Source organism: Dipodomys merriami, unplaced genomic scaffold, assembly GCF_024711535.1.
Source record: "Dipodomys merriami isolate MVZ:Mamm:240054 unplaced genomic scaffold, mDipMer1.0.p SCAF_35, whole genome shotgun sequence".
In the NCBI taxonomy this organism is placed as follows: Eukaryota; Metazoa; Chordata; class Mammalia; order Rodentia; family Heteromyidae; genus Dipodomys; species Dipodomys merriami.
Genome location: NW_027205048.1, coordinates 328,803 through 345,717, shown reverse-complemented (window position 1 = coordinate 345,717; position 16,915 = coordinate 328,803). Strand labels below are relative to the sequence as shown.

The window sequence follows — 16,915 nt, the reverse complement described above, 5'->3', positions numbered from 1 at the left end:
GTTTCTAATATGCATCCTCAATAGCTGGCATGTAACCATTTACAGGAATTGTTTGGGAGAATGGCAGAGATGGATAGGCAAGTAAAGAAAAACCATGTAACTGAGTTCAGAAAAACATTTGCAGCATTGGTGACAGGTGGCAGTGTCAATTTCCCTGAAATAGAGATAATGCTATCTCAAAAGCTTAGTTTAAATCATCTTTACTATGTAATCTTTACTACTGTAATGCTTTTATGATTTAGTGTAGACAAATAAATGGAGGAAATTCAATGAGATGCAGGTATTCTGAGCTCTAAAATGATAGTTAACAAATTTAAAATTATTTTTGACTGACAATGTTTGTACAATATGAGAAGTACAATGTGATGTCTGATTTGTGTATACATTGGGTAGTGATTAATAAATAATTAGAAGCTTATCTATCACCTTACATTTTAATCATTTTATAGAGATTACATTCAAATTCCCAAATTGTTGGTTTATATAATGTATTATTGTTCATCATTTATGGAAAAAGGTATTATGTGGAACAAGAGAAAATTCATATTGTTTATCAATGGCTTTGCAAAGGCATAGTTTAGTCCTTCTTGCCTATCACTTGGTAAATCATAAACAAGTTCACCACCGGATAAATTTACCTCCCATGATTTTCCAGACAAGTGCTCTTATTGAAAGTAAGCAAGTCTCTGGAAAGAGAGATACTACAGATCAGGCTGAGGGGTCAGATGTAAAAATGCTAGTGAAGAATTACCAGAACCCCAGTTTTCTCTGGTACCTCAGCTCCATATACCTCTTTAACAACCAGCATGCTCTCCTTTTGCCACCAAAAGGAAGCAACAAAGACTTCCTTTCCTTAACACAAGGAAACATTTCTGTAGAAAGCTCTAAAAAAGTCAATAATTAAAGTTGGTATAAGGCTCCTAGCACAATCAAGAAAAAATAGCTGCTGGGTGGTAGTCAAATAGAAGGTAGTGTTATTTCTGCCTTCTCTCAGAATTTAAGGGAAAGAAACTTGTCCATCTACATTTGTGTACACTGTGTATATCAATTCTCTAACTGAGAGCAAGGTGGAGATTCCAAAAACAAATATAAATGAGACTAAGAAACATTGTCCTTCTTGTCAAAAATCAAAATCATCTCAAGACTCAACTCCCTTTTTCTCCAGCAGTATGAGTCCTCAGCTGTAGGTCTTCACTCCACAGAAAAATGGATCTTGATAATGGAAGAAAATATCTAACAGAGCAACTTGTATCTCTTAAACTACCATTTCAGTTCTCAGCCCTATGGTCTGCTGAATATGGCCTGTATTTCCTGGATTTGGGTTAGGGTTTTTGCTTTCTCTAGCTTGCTCCCACAACTCCTGCCTCAAGCTCATGGCCTCCTACCTTTAAAAATCAGTCCATGTGCTGCCTTCCTATTGTATGTGTTACTATACACAAGCCAGCATACTGCGGCAGACATCATCTTCACTTTCTGGTGATAAATGGGCCATCTAAGCTTATTTTGACTGTTATATGCTAAAAGGCAAGATCCATATCCTTTCAGAATTTAGGATATTAGTAGTTAAAACAGAGGAGCTCTCAACCTGGTGCCAAAGCTCAAGCTGTGCAGCTGTGAGCAAGGTATTTAATGTGGTTATATTGCAATGCCATTATAGATGAGCAATTCAAATAAAGGACCCATCTATACAGAATTAAATGAAATGAAATAATTCATGTAAGCAGTTTAGAACAGTCCCTGGAATTTGATAAATGCTAACTTCATGTATCAATCAATTTTTCTTTAGATACTGCCTGAAAATGTAAATAATTAGTGCTAAATGGATAATAAATAATGGAAGGGAAGTAATCTCCATAAACTCACCCCTAGGCACATAGGATGAGAGACTCCATGTATTATTTTAAAATTTATTTTTATAATCCTTCTGTAAAATGATAGAGTGTATTAGGTATAAAGATTTCACTTTATGTCAGGCTGAGCTTTAAGGAACTGCCAATATTTTAGTGTTTTAAAACGTAAAAATAGTGGGGGGGGAGGGGGGTATAATTGGGTGGGGGGAGGGGGGAGGCTGGGAAGGGAGGTGAAGGGTAAACAAAGGAGGAGGCTGCAATGCTTGGTAAGAAATGTATGCATTATCCTGCCCATGTAATTGTAGCCCCTCTGTACAGTATGTTCTCAAATAAAATAAAATAATATTAAAAAAAACAAAAAACCGTAAAAATAACAATTTTCTCCGATTTAAACAAAAACAGTCAAACTCAAGTCTTTGGCAAGGGGATAAAGTTTGGATTAGGTAGTAGAGAATCCTAAGCTTGTTCTTGATGATGGTCTAATGCTCCCTTAAGACTCTAAATGCATTGACATCTCCAAACTAAGGGTCAGTCAGCAGCCAAGATCCAGCATTCTGCTCATGGAGAATTCCATCAACTGTACTCTAGTTACTGTATTTCTCTACTTCCAAATATTCCCTTTGTTGAGTCTGAAGTCTAAAATTATTTCCCCTCAGGATATAAATATATATGAATCCTCTACCACCTGCCCAAAACATAAAACACATGACACCAACCATCATTACAAGCACAAGTGAGTTATATTCTCACTCTGCCCTTTATCTCATTAAAGGTCCTGTGTGTATACTCCCAGTTACAATCAAACATTTACCTTTTTTTGAGAGCAATCATCTATCCTGTTTCCATTGCATTGCTTATCATTCATTCAGTAATTCATTCACTTATAAATTGATGGCAATCTCATTTTCAACCCCACCTCTTATTTTAAACCTACTCTGTCCCAAACCAATTCATGATGTTTTTATTCTGCTGAGTCCTTACTCCATTAGTGACTCAAACTGATTATAGAAGATAATGCCATGGAGCACCCCTTCCCTCAGGAGCCGTGAAACCATTGTCACCTGAGCTTTTCTCTCTTTGGTTTTTCTCTTTGGTCTGTACATTCTTTCACCATGAATAAGGATTTTACCAGGGTACCACGGGAGTAGAAGTCTGTTTTTCCCTCCTTGTACTCACTGTTTTGAAGCACTAAGACTACCATGCCTGCAATACCAACCTAATGTGTCAGACCAGACATCCCTGCAGTTGACTGTATCTTTTGGAATAGTTGTCTTTGGTGGACTATTTTGCACACGCTGAACTTATCTAGAGCTAATGTCTAGCTCTGTTCCATGAACCCAATCATCCCTTTGTAGCCATTTCCATCTCTTCTATTCTGGATTCCTAAACTTAGCTGCTTGAACTCATGGGTGCTCTGTTCTCCACCAATTCCCAACATCTCTTGCCATTCATCACACTCCCCCTTCTCAATTATCTGTCCTACTATTGCCACAGATGCACTAGATGATGTAAGGTACATTCAACAGATGGGCTAATGGATAATGGATAAGGACACAGAGAACAAGGAACAAAACTATGAAAAATAACTGACCTCCAATTTTTCCTCTAAATAACAACAACAAAAAAGCAAAACAAACAAAGAACCCAAACTGCTCATTAGTAGGGTAGGAAATTGTCCTTACCACAAATGCCTGACTGGCAGAGGTGTGTGTTTCATGGCCACAAGGGTGCCACCCCAGTCCAGGAACCAGACATTGTACTCTTCATCAAAGATCTGGAATAACATCAACAATAGCAATCATAGTGACACCGTCCATTTGCACTGAGCTTAACAGTTGACAATCTTTCACATACATCATTGCATCTAGAGTCTAGGTCTTCCTAGAAGTCTATCAGGTTGTTTGGTTGTTATAGGTGAAAAAATCTGACTTTACAGAGAAGAAATAAATTTCCATGGGTCAGCCAAATGGAATTTCTGGCATTTTCTCCACTAGTCCCGTGAACCAGTGCACTACACAAGGATGAGGGAATATGGAATTTGCTCAACTATGTAACCCAAAGGAAATTATGACAAAATGAATACACCCCAATCTTTTCATGTTCATAAATTACAGCTAAGTCCTCTTTTCTTCCTCAGCTATGCATAGACTTGCTAGTTTGTAACTGATGTATGTCTCACAGTGTTTATAATTTACCAAGGAGCTTTAAAAAGACAATTCCACTAGACCCTAAGATAATTGAGTTATTCGACTTAGTTACTCTTTCCATGGCTCTCTTGCAGATTGGATGGAGGCCTAGCTTTGGTACCTGTGAGCTCTTATTATAAATGTCCATTATACTTCCAAGGTTTTAGCTATTCATTCTTTGATTCAACTACTTGTCCATAAGCTATCAATCTATCTACCAGTTCACTCACTCACCCACTCATTTAGTGATCCAATCATCCATTCTATTCACAGCCATTTGCTAAGCATGAATAGCTCAGTGTTCTTACCATATATGTCTCCAGCTTGAATCGGGAGGAAAAAAAATTATTTTCTCTAGAACTAACCTCAGCTTCAGAGTGTCTAGAGAAACACAGGCTTAAAGAATTCTTCCATTGTGTATATATACCACATTTTCTTGATCCATTCATCTACTGAGGGGCATCTGGGTTGGTTCCATATCTTAGCTATGGTAAATAATGCTGCAATAAACATAGTTGTGCTGGTAGCTTTAGTGTGGTCTTGTTTGTAAACATTTGGGTAAATGCCCAAAAGTGGGATTGCTGGATCATAGGGGAGATCTATGTGAAGTCTTTTGAGGAACCTCCATACTGCTTTCCAAAGTGGTTGAACAAGTATGGAATTCTATGCCTCCATCAGAAAGAATGATATTTCCCCATTTGTTAGGAAATGGAAAGGTTTGGAAAAAATTATATTAAGTGAAGTAAGCCAGGCCCAAAGAAGCATAGGTCCCATGGTTTCCCTTATTTGCAATATCTAGTATAGGTATGAGTCAAGCGGAAAAGGTCAGATAATGTGATGCTAGGAAAATGAACCCTTAAATATGTATTTTAATGTTTTCGTTTCTTTCATGCATGTATTTCTAATGCATTTATAAGATTATTTCTTTGTTGCTTTGTATGTCCCTCCCCCACAGTGTAACCCCCGTTTTCACTATATTTGATGTCAGTATAACATGTGGAGGAAATGGGGACAAACAAGTCGTTTAAGGATTCAGGTGGACCTGTTGCAACAATGAGAAGTACAAAATGTCATGTCAAAACCAGCTTTACAATGCCGGTGTGGGGGGGGGAGGGGGGTATAATTGGGTGGGGGGAGGGGGGTAAAATTGGGTGGGGGGAGGGGGGAGGCGGGGAAGGGAAGTGAAGGGTAAACAAAGGAGGAGGCTGCAATGCTTGGTAAGAAATGTATCCATTATCCTGCCCATGTAATTGTAGCCCCTTTGTACAGTATGTTCTCAAATAAAATAAAATACAATTTAAAAAAAAAAAAAAAAAAAAAAAAAAGAATTCTTCCAGTACTTAACATTAGCCATGGCCCTCACAGACTAGTTGAAGAAGTTTAGGTAATGATTTAGGTAAACAGGGATAGGAGTAGGTGAGGAGGGACAGGTAGATCTAAAAGCAGAATGAGCAGTAGAAATGAAGCCACCTATATTCATATTCCAATCAATACTACAGAGAAAAAAATAGTTTCTCCATCCTAAAAACCTTTCACCTCCCCTTAAAATACTTTACTCCTCTCCTAAAACTCTCCATTATTTTCCTTCTTTACATTTATCTTTTAAGGAAAAGCAAATGCCCTGCTAATGGTGAGGCCTAACATACAAAGGATCTAGGGGAATGACTTACTTCATTTCAGACCTGAACAGAGACTGTGAGTGTAGAATGCTTGGTTTTCTCTCTAAGGTTAAAGGATAGCTAGATGACAAGCCACATAAAGGGGATAGAGGATCGAAGCCTGGGGTAAGAAAGTCAGTCAAAACCCAGAGAAAAGCATGCTGCAGTGGCCAATGGACCAGGTAAGCTATTGCTTTAAGTACAGGGGAAAATGATCTGTCTGATGGGAATTTTGTCCTGGATTAATTTGCATTCTGGTTTTCTCTCTCTTTTGGTACTTCCAAGGTTTTTTTTTTTTTTTTTTTTTTTTTTTTTGCTTGTTGTTGTTAGGTACTGTTTCTTTGTTTTATACTTCAAAGGTATGATTTTCTCTACATGTGTTCCTCCTCCACCTGATTATGGCCTTCAGGGTAGGAAACAAAGTATTGTGGCAGTATGCCCTTACAATATTTGAAACCTTTTCCACATCTTGGAATTTTTTTCCACATCTTGGTAATTTTTTTCAGCATAGTAGTGGTGAGAGCACTGACACTGGAGTCATTGTAATGACACTACTGATGATCTTGGGTCATGATGACGACTAAAAGACATTCCCAGAGAAACCTGTCCAACCAGATTGCAGACGGTGGTTTTACCCACAGCATCAAGACATTCAGTTCCCTTCCCTTGTCTTTCCCAGATGGAACCTTCACCTTTAAGGCTTTGTAAAATATCACCTCTTATTATGAAGTCATTCTCAATTTCCCCAGGAGAATCAACTCTTGTCTTTTCTATCCATGATAATAATACCACCAAAGTAACATTCACCCTAATAGATAGATCATTATTTGTGCCCGCTTCCCCTATTTGCTTTTGAGTTCCTTGAGGAAAAGAACTCCAACTCCTGAGGCTTGTGCCTGACACCTCTCTGACATTAAGAAAATTCATGTTGTGCCGTATAGTAGCTCCACGAGGCTACTTACCTTTAAATTAATTAAAACAGATAAAAGAGTTCAGTGACTCTGTCACACTAGCCATATATCAAGTGCCCAGTAGCTGAGAGAGCATAGATAAAGAAAACTTTCATCATTATTGAAAGTTATGCTGGAGAGCACTGAATGCTTGCAACACTGAATTCGTTTTTCACACATAGTCATGTATCTATTAACTCTCTACTACTTTCTCAGAGCTAGTTCCACATAATTCTTGAACCACCATTGACTTCTAAGCCTTTGCCAATTTTAGCATTCTAATTTGTTCACTTGGTAGAAACAGATTCAGAAGGGTAAAGAGGCTTGTTGGCATATTAATGCCAGAAAAAAATATTTAGTCATATCCCTAGGAACTGGCACAGTATTTAGGATCCCGTAGCTGTTACATACCTACTCTTGAGAGAAACAAGGAACCAGAAGGGAAAATTCTAGTTCTTTCTATTTCTTGCCCAGTGCTCTTACCTTATTCACTGCCTTTCTCAACTGGCATCTAAGGTTGACAAAATAAAAGCAGTCATAAAATGCCTGAGAAACTACTGGAAGGGGAGGTGCTGGCCGAATTTAACTTCCCTCTCCCTGAATCACCCTAGTTACCTGTCTCCAGGTGTTGCCTCCATCCGAGGAGATGAACACACCAATATCAGTGTATGAGAGCTCCGGACCAACGTTGCCTGAAACACAAGCAGACCATTGGACTCTGTCGGATGAAATGTCCTTGGGGTTTGTGGAGGGACCGCAGAGAGTAAAAGTTTCCCAAGAACTAGTGATCATTGATTTATGATTCTCTTTTTTTATCTTTTTTGTTTTATTTTATTATAAAGATGTTCTGCAGAGTGGGTAAAGTTACATGAGTAAGGTAATGAGTACATTTCTTGCTGAACATTGTTACCCACTCCCTTGTTTTTCTCCCATTATCCCTTACCACTCCCATTCCACCCCTCCCCCAAAGTGGTATAGTTCATTTCCTACATAGTATCTTGTGAATATTGTGGCAATGGGTTATCCTGTGTCTTTGTTTCAGCATTTTGTTATTCCCCTTCCCTTCCTCAAATCAGAATAATGTCTATATAAAACGCAGGGTACCAGAATCAAGGACAGCTAATGGACTGCATCTAGTTCTTTCTTCTTATTTTCTTTCACTCTTCTTTTTCCATTGGTTTATCTCTGGCAATCACTTCTTTTTTATTATCTATTTTTGTAGGTTGTGGGCCTTGCACTCTGGGCCTTGGTGCCATCCCTCAGTTCTTCAGCTCAAGGCTAGTGCTCTATCATTTGAGCTCCACTTCTGGTTTTCTGGTGGTTTATTGGAGATAAGAGTCTCATGGACTTTCCTGCCCAGGCTGGCTTTGAACCTGATCTTCAGATCTCAGCCTCCTGAGTGGCTAGGATTACAGCTGTGAGTCACTGGGGCCTGACTTTTTATTATCTTTAAGTAGTTGAACAAACAGGTGAGCATTCAACATGTCTGTTCATAAGTACAATGGGTCTTGGTTGGTATCACTCCTTTCCTGGTCTTCCCACACCTCTCCCAGCCCAGCCCCTCTTTTCCACTTATGCTTCTCTTTCTTGGTGCTGTATCACAAACCTTGCAGGCAGAGTAAAAACCAATATAGGGAAAGAGTAAATGATATGACAGAAATTCACCTTTAAGTGAAAAGACTTGAAAGTGAATATCAATTAGCTTGGGTCTGTTGAATTATTCACTCTGTATGCCTATACCAGTACTGTTGTAAATGGTCTTGGGTGTGTGTCCCATGAAGAATAAATATGTGTGTTGAAGCAGGACGGAAGGGCTCCTTAGTCCTCAAATGCAGTTTTGGTCTGAGAAAAACTGATGTTTGTGAGTATGTAGGTTTCCATCTGACATTGTTAGGCTATCTCTAGAATATCAGCTAGATAAGGGAACCTGTGGTACAGACTACACAGCCTGAATTACAGATTCCCCAGAACAAAATAATCACACTCTGCAGTGACCACCAGCATGAAAAAAGAAGTCATACTGCTGATAACAGACTGACAACATTTACTGTGGTTTACATCCACATCCATTCCTTCCCATTCTTCTTTCTGTTCTTCTTCATGATCCCCTCATATAATCACAGTTATATTCCAAAAAGAGAGTTCCTTATCCATCTACATTGTCCAAGCTTTACCAATGGACAGTAGCTACCTCAGAGCCTAGAACAAGGCCCCAAATTAGTAGAGCTCAATAAATCATTGTGCCTTGAGTGTTTGAATAAATAAAGGATTGAATAATATTCTGATGTTGATGTGCAACTGGAGACATATTGCAAACCAGGAAAATGCCCTAAACATGTAAGAATTTATCATACTGACTGATATTTCTTCTTTAGAAACAGCAAGAAGGGAATGTTAGCTCCCACACATCTGTAGCCTAAACAAGAGCACAATAAAAATGCAATAATGAAAATGTTAATTGAGCTTCTGACATTTAATACTTCAAAATGAGAAATTAAAGCCTGGCTATAGCCTGTCAGGTTCCTGTCAGCATCAGGGAGCACACAGCTAGCCAACTTGTTTTGACATCCAGGCTTCCAAAAATAACCCCAGGGCTCAAGGCTCAGGAAGTAGGTATGATTGAAGCACAGAGAGGCTTGGTGACCCTCTCTTTGGATATCTCTAGAATGTGGAATGCAGCTCTCCAAAGGCAAGTAGAGGAAGTAAAGAAGGATGGGGCAGAAGATGTCAACTAGAGCTGTTGTGTGGTAACTGCTGGGAATGCTGTGCTAAGAAGGATCTGGAAGCCATCTGTGCTTTCCACAGAATACAGAATGATGCGCCATTACTATCTTGGGCAACAAGAGTACAACTACCTTAGGCTGCAATTCCTGGCATGGTTTCTTCAGATTTATAGCTCTGTTCCAACATGTTTTACCTTTGTTCTTCTTTAGTTTTTATTTTTTTCCTTTCTTATTGCTTTGGTGCCAGTACTAGGGCTTGAACTCAGGACCTGGAACTCCCACTTGGCTTTTTCCCTCAAGGCTGGTACTCTATCACTTGAGTCCCCCCTTTCATCTACCATATCTTTGCCGGTTCATTGGAGATTAGAGTCTCTCAAGCTTTTCTGCCCAGGCTGGCTTCAAATTTAGATCCTCAAATTTAGATCCTCAGATCTCAGCCTCCTGAGGAATTACGATTACACGTGTGAGCTACCAGTGCCCAGATTATTTTATCCTTCTTAGAAGTTGGTTTTCACAACATTCTCAGCCTCTCTTTCACCACACTGATTTTGGAGGCTTTCTGGTGAGAAGAAAGACTCCCAGGCTCATAATGAAGTCAACTTTTGAGAGTACCTCCCATCCATTGATGGGCTCCCTGCATGACATACTGTTAGTAACAAGGACCAGAATGTTGGCTGTTAGACAGAGGAATAACAGATCTACAAAGCAGGACTTGGACTTTGGCCATGTTCCTAAGCAGCTCTGTGGGCAAACTCTTACAGGAAGAGTCTGGGTGATGATGGCAGAGAAGCAGCTTTGAGGACAGAGTCTCAATGGTTTAAGCTGAAGTGATGAGGCTCTGCGAGAGTGGCTGCAGAACTTGCTGAAAGAAGGAGGTGTAGCTGGGGTTACCATGGTGTCACGACAGAAGAAAAGAGCAGTGAACGGCGGTCGAATAGGGAGCATGTCTCGCCAACAACTTAACAGGCAAATGAGGGAGGTACTGGGAGCTTTGGAGCAGATTTACACAATTCCATTCTATTCTCTGTTTTCTCCCCATGCTATCTTCCCTTCTCTAGTCTTTAAGCATGAGAGGGGAGGGAATGGAAAGAATTTTGAAATCTGTAGATTAGAGATACCTCTCATCATGCATGCCAGAAAGCTAGAAAAGCTACCCATTTGGCTACCCCTTTTGAGGACTAAGGGGTGAAAGGCCCTCTGTGGTGCACAGCCAGCTACAGATGGAAGATGTGCCGAAAAAAGGAAACATGTGAGGTGTAAATATTCAGCATGTATAGCATGCAGCGCAGGGGATGGGTTAGCTGTGGAACTAGCACATTTAAGTCCTGGAGACGGATCTGGAGGGCTGGTTATAGGAATAAGCACCATCCTTTCCCACGCATCCCTTCATCAGTAAACTGAAGGAGACTGTGGCTGCATGTTGTATCTGCAATTCGGAGCTGCTGTGCCAACAGGGGAAGGAGAAGAACGCATACTTTCAGGCTTCGTGACGATGTTAGGTCTTCAGTACTAATTAGGGACCAGTGTTTGGGATGCCGAGAGCCCTAGTGTTCCTGCTTGCTAATAGGAGATGCAGATATGAATTCCTTCTGCATCTGAGAGAGCCCCAACAAGAGGTGGGAATGAATCAAGGCATTGATTCACCTGCCTGGCATTTCTGCCACCACTTCTCCATGCAAGATGGGAAGAGGGTATAAGCAGGGAGAGTGGAAAGGTGAGGGTCCCAGGGCCTTCCTGCAACTGGTGGGGATGTAAATGTGGAAAGGTTCCTGGAGACACAAGCCACTTGGTGCCAATTATTTTCCTGGAGGCAAATAATCTCCCAGGGAGACTACACAGACAGAGAGAAGGAAAGCTGGGCATGAGGAAGCCTGAGCAATGATTTAGCTCTGGCTTTTCGTGAGGAGCTCATCAGCTCCCAAAGAAATGCTCAAGGCTAGCAAGAAGTCCTGGATGTCACTTAAGGGAGAAAAAAGAAACTAGTCAAATTTAATGAACAAGAACAAAGAAAAAATAAGTCACTATTATCCCATGCCAGTTACTCAAAGAAGAGTTAAAAGTAGACTAATTTGAAAGCATGTACTATTCACAGGTAATAGCAACTACCACTCTTCCCACATAACTAAACTCTCGGCACTCTGTTCACATTTATTTTTCTTTAACTGGTTGGTTTGCTTTTTAAAGCAAGGTCTCCCTATGTAGCTCAGACTAGCCTTGAATTTACAGTTCTCCTCCCTCTGCCTTCCTTGTGCTGGGATTACAGGTGTGCACCATCCATGCCTAACTCTCCAATCTTTTAGATAGATTACTTGACCTCAAGTTGTTGCAACATTCTTGCAAGGTAGAAAACATTCTTTGTTACAGATGAGAAAAATGAAACCAAGAAGGTAAAACTAAGTCAAATTCGCAAGCCTTGTAAGTGTTAGAGCTCAGCTTAGAAAACAAGAACTATGGGTTTCTGAGTTTCATTGCATCCATGATATATGTGTATGATTAATGGTGCTATAGAAAGAGATGGACAAATTATAGTCTTCAGATATAAAAAGAGCAGCTTGAATGTCTATGATAGTAATGATGATGACAGATAGCATGTCCTGAACATTTAGTGTGTCCTGAGTATGGTTTTAAGTATTTGAAATTCATTGCTTCATTTAGCCCTGCAATTCTACTATGTTAGTTCTATTATTCCCACCTTCCCAATGAAAATATTACAGTCCAAGGTGCTTAGACTACATTGAACAATACCTGGCTACCTTTCAAGCATTCCAATCATGTTAAATTGTACCCCTGAGAAGTTTTGCAGCAGTTTCTGCTCCAGCCCTGGTTTCCTGTAGGCCTAGACTAAAGGCAAGAGTAACAACAGCCCCTGAGTTGGAAAAGCCAGCTCGCACTGATGGTGGAGAATAGGATCACGCCCAAGCTAGGAGCACAGCAACAGATCCTGCCCTGAGTTATCACTGTCCTTGGTGCCTGACAGCAGTCATGCAATTCATGATTGACTCTTCTTGATCAAGATACCACCCAGAGGTATCCAATATATATCCTACAAAACTAAGAAGAGTGAAGGAAGGGGTGAGGAGAAGAAGGATGGATAAGAAAGTTAAAAGCGGTGACATTGATCAAGATATAGTGTATGCATAAATTGCTTTGTTAGATTGCGACTCCTTTGTACAACTACTTAAAAAGAGTAATTTTTTTAATTAAAAAAAAGAAGCTGGGTGCTGGTGGCTCACACCTATAATCCTAGCTACTCAGGAGGCTGAGATCTGAGGATCATGATTCAAAACCAGCCTGGGTAGGAGACCCGCATCTCCAATTAATCACAGAAAAAGCCAGAAGTGGTGCTGTGGCTCAAAGTGGTAGCCTTGAGTTAAAAAAAGAAAGTACCAGCAGGCTCTGTTCACTGACCATCTGAATAAAACAGTTGGTCACTGCTGGTGGAGTAGACACTTAGAGAAGAAAGCCATGTATAAAAGACCCAGAGCTTAAAGTTGATGAAAGAATCTGAATGTACCTCCTCAGAAAGCCACTATGAATATATCTGCTTTCATCAAGAGAAAGCTGCCTAACACCAGAGCTCTAACTTCTAAGATTAGAAGCCTGCCTAGCCTGATGCTGTCAATGTATTCCTGAAAAGGTATATGCAAATCAAGTGCATGCTAATGAGACCACATTCCCCTGAGACTTTCATTTTCATCTGGGTTGCTTTATCTTCACTTCTGATTGATGTTCAGTGGACAGTGGTTCCAACAATGCAACCTTAAGCTTTTCTGGCCTTTCCCCCAGGCTTTCAGCCAAGTGCTTAATCATGTGTAAACAAACCTTTACATGCACCAGAGACCTCCTGATTAAAAACAGCTCTAGGGTGAAACTCTTTGTAAAGTATCTTCTGTGTAAAGAGAAAACTGCCCCAACTGATATTTGGAAGCTGGGAAGTTCATATACCATGTTTTCTTAAAGTGAGAATTCTTTTTTTTTTTTTTTCAAATCTCTCTGACTAGTAAGTTCACTGACAGAAATCTCTGGCCTCTTGCAGAACAAACCTAAGGATCTGTTCTGTGACTAGGGAAGAGGTTGTTAACCTTAGTTATCCACAACTGTTTGCATTCTAGATTCTAGAATGTTTTTCTGGAGAGAATTCCCATAGTTTCCATGCAAAACCAAACTAGTGCATGTTCCAAAAATAAGTGGCAAACTAATTCTAGAGGTGCTCTGTGAGCGAGAAGCCCAGGAGATATTTTCCTTACCTGTGGCCACCACAAGTCCTGGGGCCGTCTCCTTGCTGGAGATTCGTCCTGAGGAATATGGATTTTCAGAGAGCTGCAAGTGCAGGTGTAAGGAACAGAAAGGCTATAATGATAAAGAAGAAAATTGTTTCACTCAAGGGAACTCCTGAATCTCCCATCCTCTTGCCCTACTAGAAATAGAACTTCACAATGCTCAGCTTACAGAAACAGTAAGATTTGGGACGATGAGCTTTAGACTCAGTTTTGAGGCATGGGTCATGTCCACTTGACATAGCTAGTATTACACATTCTGAGTTGTCCTGAACATCAGTCCATGGTCCTTTCCTTCCTAATATCATCTGTAGTCATATTCCTTGTCCTCATGGATGGATTTAAGAAGCTGCCCAGGCCTTTTTCTTCCCCAACAGAATAAGAACACTACCACCACCACCATGTCAGCCCTTGACCATCAAATTTTTAATTCTTTGAGTTCTAAGAAGGCACTGAAGGGAGTAAAGAAGGAAAACACATTGATATAACCTAGGCCCTCTACTCTTCACTTGCTTCTTCAACTGATTTGTCTCTCTGTGTGTATACACACACACACACACACACACACACACACACATACAGTTTTATTTCTGTATATATATATATATATATATATACACACACACACACACACATACACACAGAGAATATTTTGTTCCTGTTTATAGTTTTGCTTGAATCTTACCTGAAATATTTTAAGATATTACTAAAATTCCTCAGTCTGTGATTTTTATGTATGGACTTATGTATCCTCATTGTGCATTTTAAAAAGAGCTTGGAGGGGGCTGGGAAGTTGGCTTAGTGGTAGAGCGCTTGCCTTGCATGCATGAGACCCTGGGTTGCATTCCTCAGAACCACATAAGCAGAAAAAAGCCGGAAGTGACGCTGTGGCTCAAGTGGTAGAGTGCTAGCCTTGAGCTGAAAGCTGAGGGGCAGCACCCAGGACCAGAGTTCACACAAAAAAGAATTTAAAAGAGCTTGGAGATTTATCAATACATATTCTATGCAATTAATAAAAATAATGATAGAAGTGAGAAAAAAGGAGACTAAGTTAAGAAAATAAGATAAAGTCATGGGTAAGGTTTAAGGGAGGAAAAACCAACTCTTCATGCTATAATCTTGAAACTACCAGCTGTTCCTAGCATTAGGCACCCCTTTGTCTCTGATCTTCCTAATACCCAAAGGATGTTTTAAAGAAGAAAAGATAACAAAACAAAATATTGGAGTTAGTTTAACATGCAAAATGGTAAGGGCTCCATCTGTCCCAGTCTGTATCCCTAGCTTTGGTACTGAAGAGTTCTACCACTAGAGTCAGGTCTCTAAGCTTTCTTGCCTTTAGTCTATTTTTCAGATTGGGTCTTGTGGTTTTATCCAGGCAGGGCTATCCTTAAAGTATTATCCATTCACTTATCTATCACTTTTGTCTTGTTGATAGTATCTCACTAATATTTTTGCCTAGGCTGGCTTTGAACTTTAATCTTCTCATCTCTAGCTGAAAAGCAGCTGGGATTACAGGTACACACCACCAGGCCAAATTTTGCTTGAGATTTTTATTTCTTCTATATCTTACTATGAGCTAGAGCTCACTGGATGTTCTTAGTTGAATTGCACGGGCATTTATTGAGTACATGTAAATACTGTACAGTTCAAATGAGTTATATGTGTGGGACAATCTGAACCCATAGACTAGTAGTCTAGCAATTGTAGAAAATTGCTTTGCAGTAGAAGCTCAACTCCCAAGACCTTCTGTGAGTCTTGGGCTGGTGCTGAGAAAACCCTTGAGGTACCATGCTTGGGGGAGCAGCCTGCCCTGTGATCTGAGTCTGCGTGGGACTTGGTGACTGACCAGCAGGCAGTGCACTGGGTTCCCTCTCAGGTCCACATCTGGAGCTTGCAGTAGGCGCCAATCCCTGCCTTTGTTGTAAGTGATGTATGTCTTCACCTGGTCATCCACCTTCTTGTTTGCCAGGAATATACCTTTGATGCCTGCTACCTAGGAAAAAAGGGGAAAGTTGAAGAACCACATTGGGTCAAAATACCTGTAGTCTTAAAGGAGTCCTGAAAGAATTCCTAGCATCTTTCACAGGTTGTTTGGAATATATGAGATAGAAAGAGGAACACGATGAATCATGTCGTATATCTTGTAGCCTCTGAACGATGTTTAGTTTCATCTTCAGAGCCTCTACCACCTCCCTACCTACCCCATCTCCATCTTCCTCATGTTCTTTCCCCCACTTTTCCTGAGTGTACTTTTTGCCATTTGATTTTATCTTTAATTCACTATTAACATTTACTCTGACCCCAGCTGAAGATGCTGCCCTTCCAGAGATATGTACCTTTATTTAAGAGAGTCTTACGCGTATTCTTAACGGTGGGAGACCAGAAATCCCAATTAGTAACCTAGTAGATTTGGGGGGGCAGCTGACCTGGCATCTATTTCTGTCCATGTTACTGGCTCATTGTGTGATTGGCTCACAGCCCACAGTCACCTTAAAATTGGTGGTTTTTCCTCTTTTCCTTCATTAGCTGGCAAAGGGTCCATGAGATAATGCAGAGCAGCTTTGCCAGAGCTCCTAATGAATTGGGATCTGAATGTCCTTGATATTTAGAAGGCAACAGAGAATCACCACAAGTAGAGTAAGCTGGAGGATTAAAGATCTATCACCTAATACATTTCTAAGCTAAGTACAGATGTGACTCACTTTCATTTCTTTTATTCTTCATAATGGACAAGAACATTATTTAGGATGATAAAGTCCTATATCAAACAAAGATTCCTTGTAACTTTACAAGGACATTCCAGCATAAACTAAAGCCAAAGGTCTATTCAGAAAATCTAAACACATATAAACAATAGGCAGACCCACCTATTTGTTGGATGAACTGAGTTATATCAAGTTTTAAAATCCCACTTTTCATCTGTCCATGGGTCATAATTAGCTGAATACTAGAGGAAGCAAAGGAAAAACTTCCATGGAAGGAACTAATATGATTTTGTTGTTCTTGTTTTTTCTTTTTTAAACTTTTTGGTGGTGGTGGTGGTGGTGGTGTGGTACTGGTGGTGGTCATGAGGCTTGAAATCTGGGCCTAAGTGCTGTCCCTCAGCTCTTCAGCTCAAGGTGATCATTCTACCACTTGTGCCACTTCTGGTTTTCTGGTGGTTGATTGGAGATGAGAGTCTCACAGAGTCTCATGGACTTTCTTACCTGGGCTGGCTTGGAACCATGATCATCAGATCTCATCCTCCTTAGTAGCTAGGATTACAAGCATG

General features: G+C 40.2%; 1 protein-coding gene across 1 annotated transcript in view; it reads right to left on the bottom strand.

Annotated features, from left to right (window-relative positions):
* Positions 1-16,915, bottom strand: part of Sorcs3 (sortilin related VPS10 domain containing receptor 3) — a 415,789-nt gene that overhangs the window by 84,093 nt on the left and 314,781 nt on the right. Inside the window, exons 10-13 of the mRNA XM_069987921.1 lie at positions 15,491-15,637; positions 13,615-13,717; positions 7,260-7,336; positions 3,533-3,624 (exon numbers count right to left, since the gene is read on the bottom strand). Coding sequence (XP_069844022.1) covers positions 3,533-3,624; positions 7,260-7,336; positions 13,615-13,717; positions 15,491-15,637 — 419 coding nt within the window. The remainder of the gene's footprint in view (positions 1-3,532; positions 3,625-7,259; positions 7,337-13,614; positions 13,718-15,490; positions 15,638-16,915) is intronic.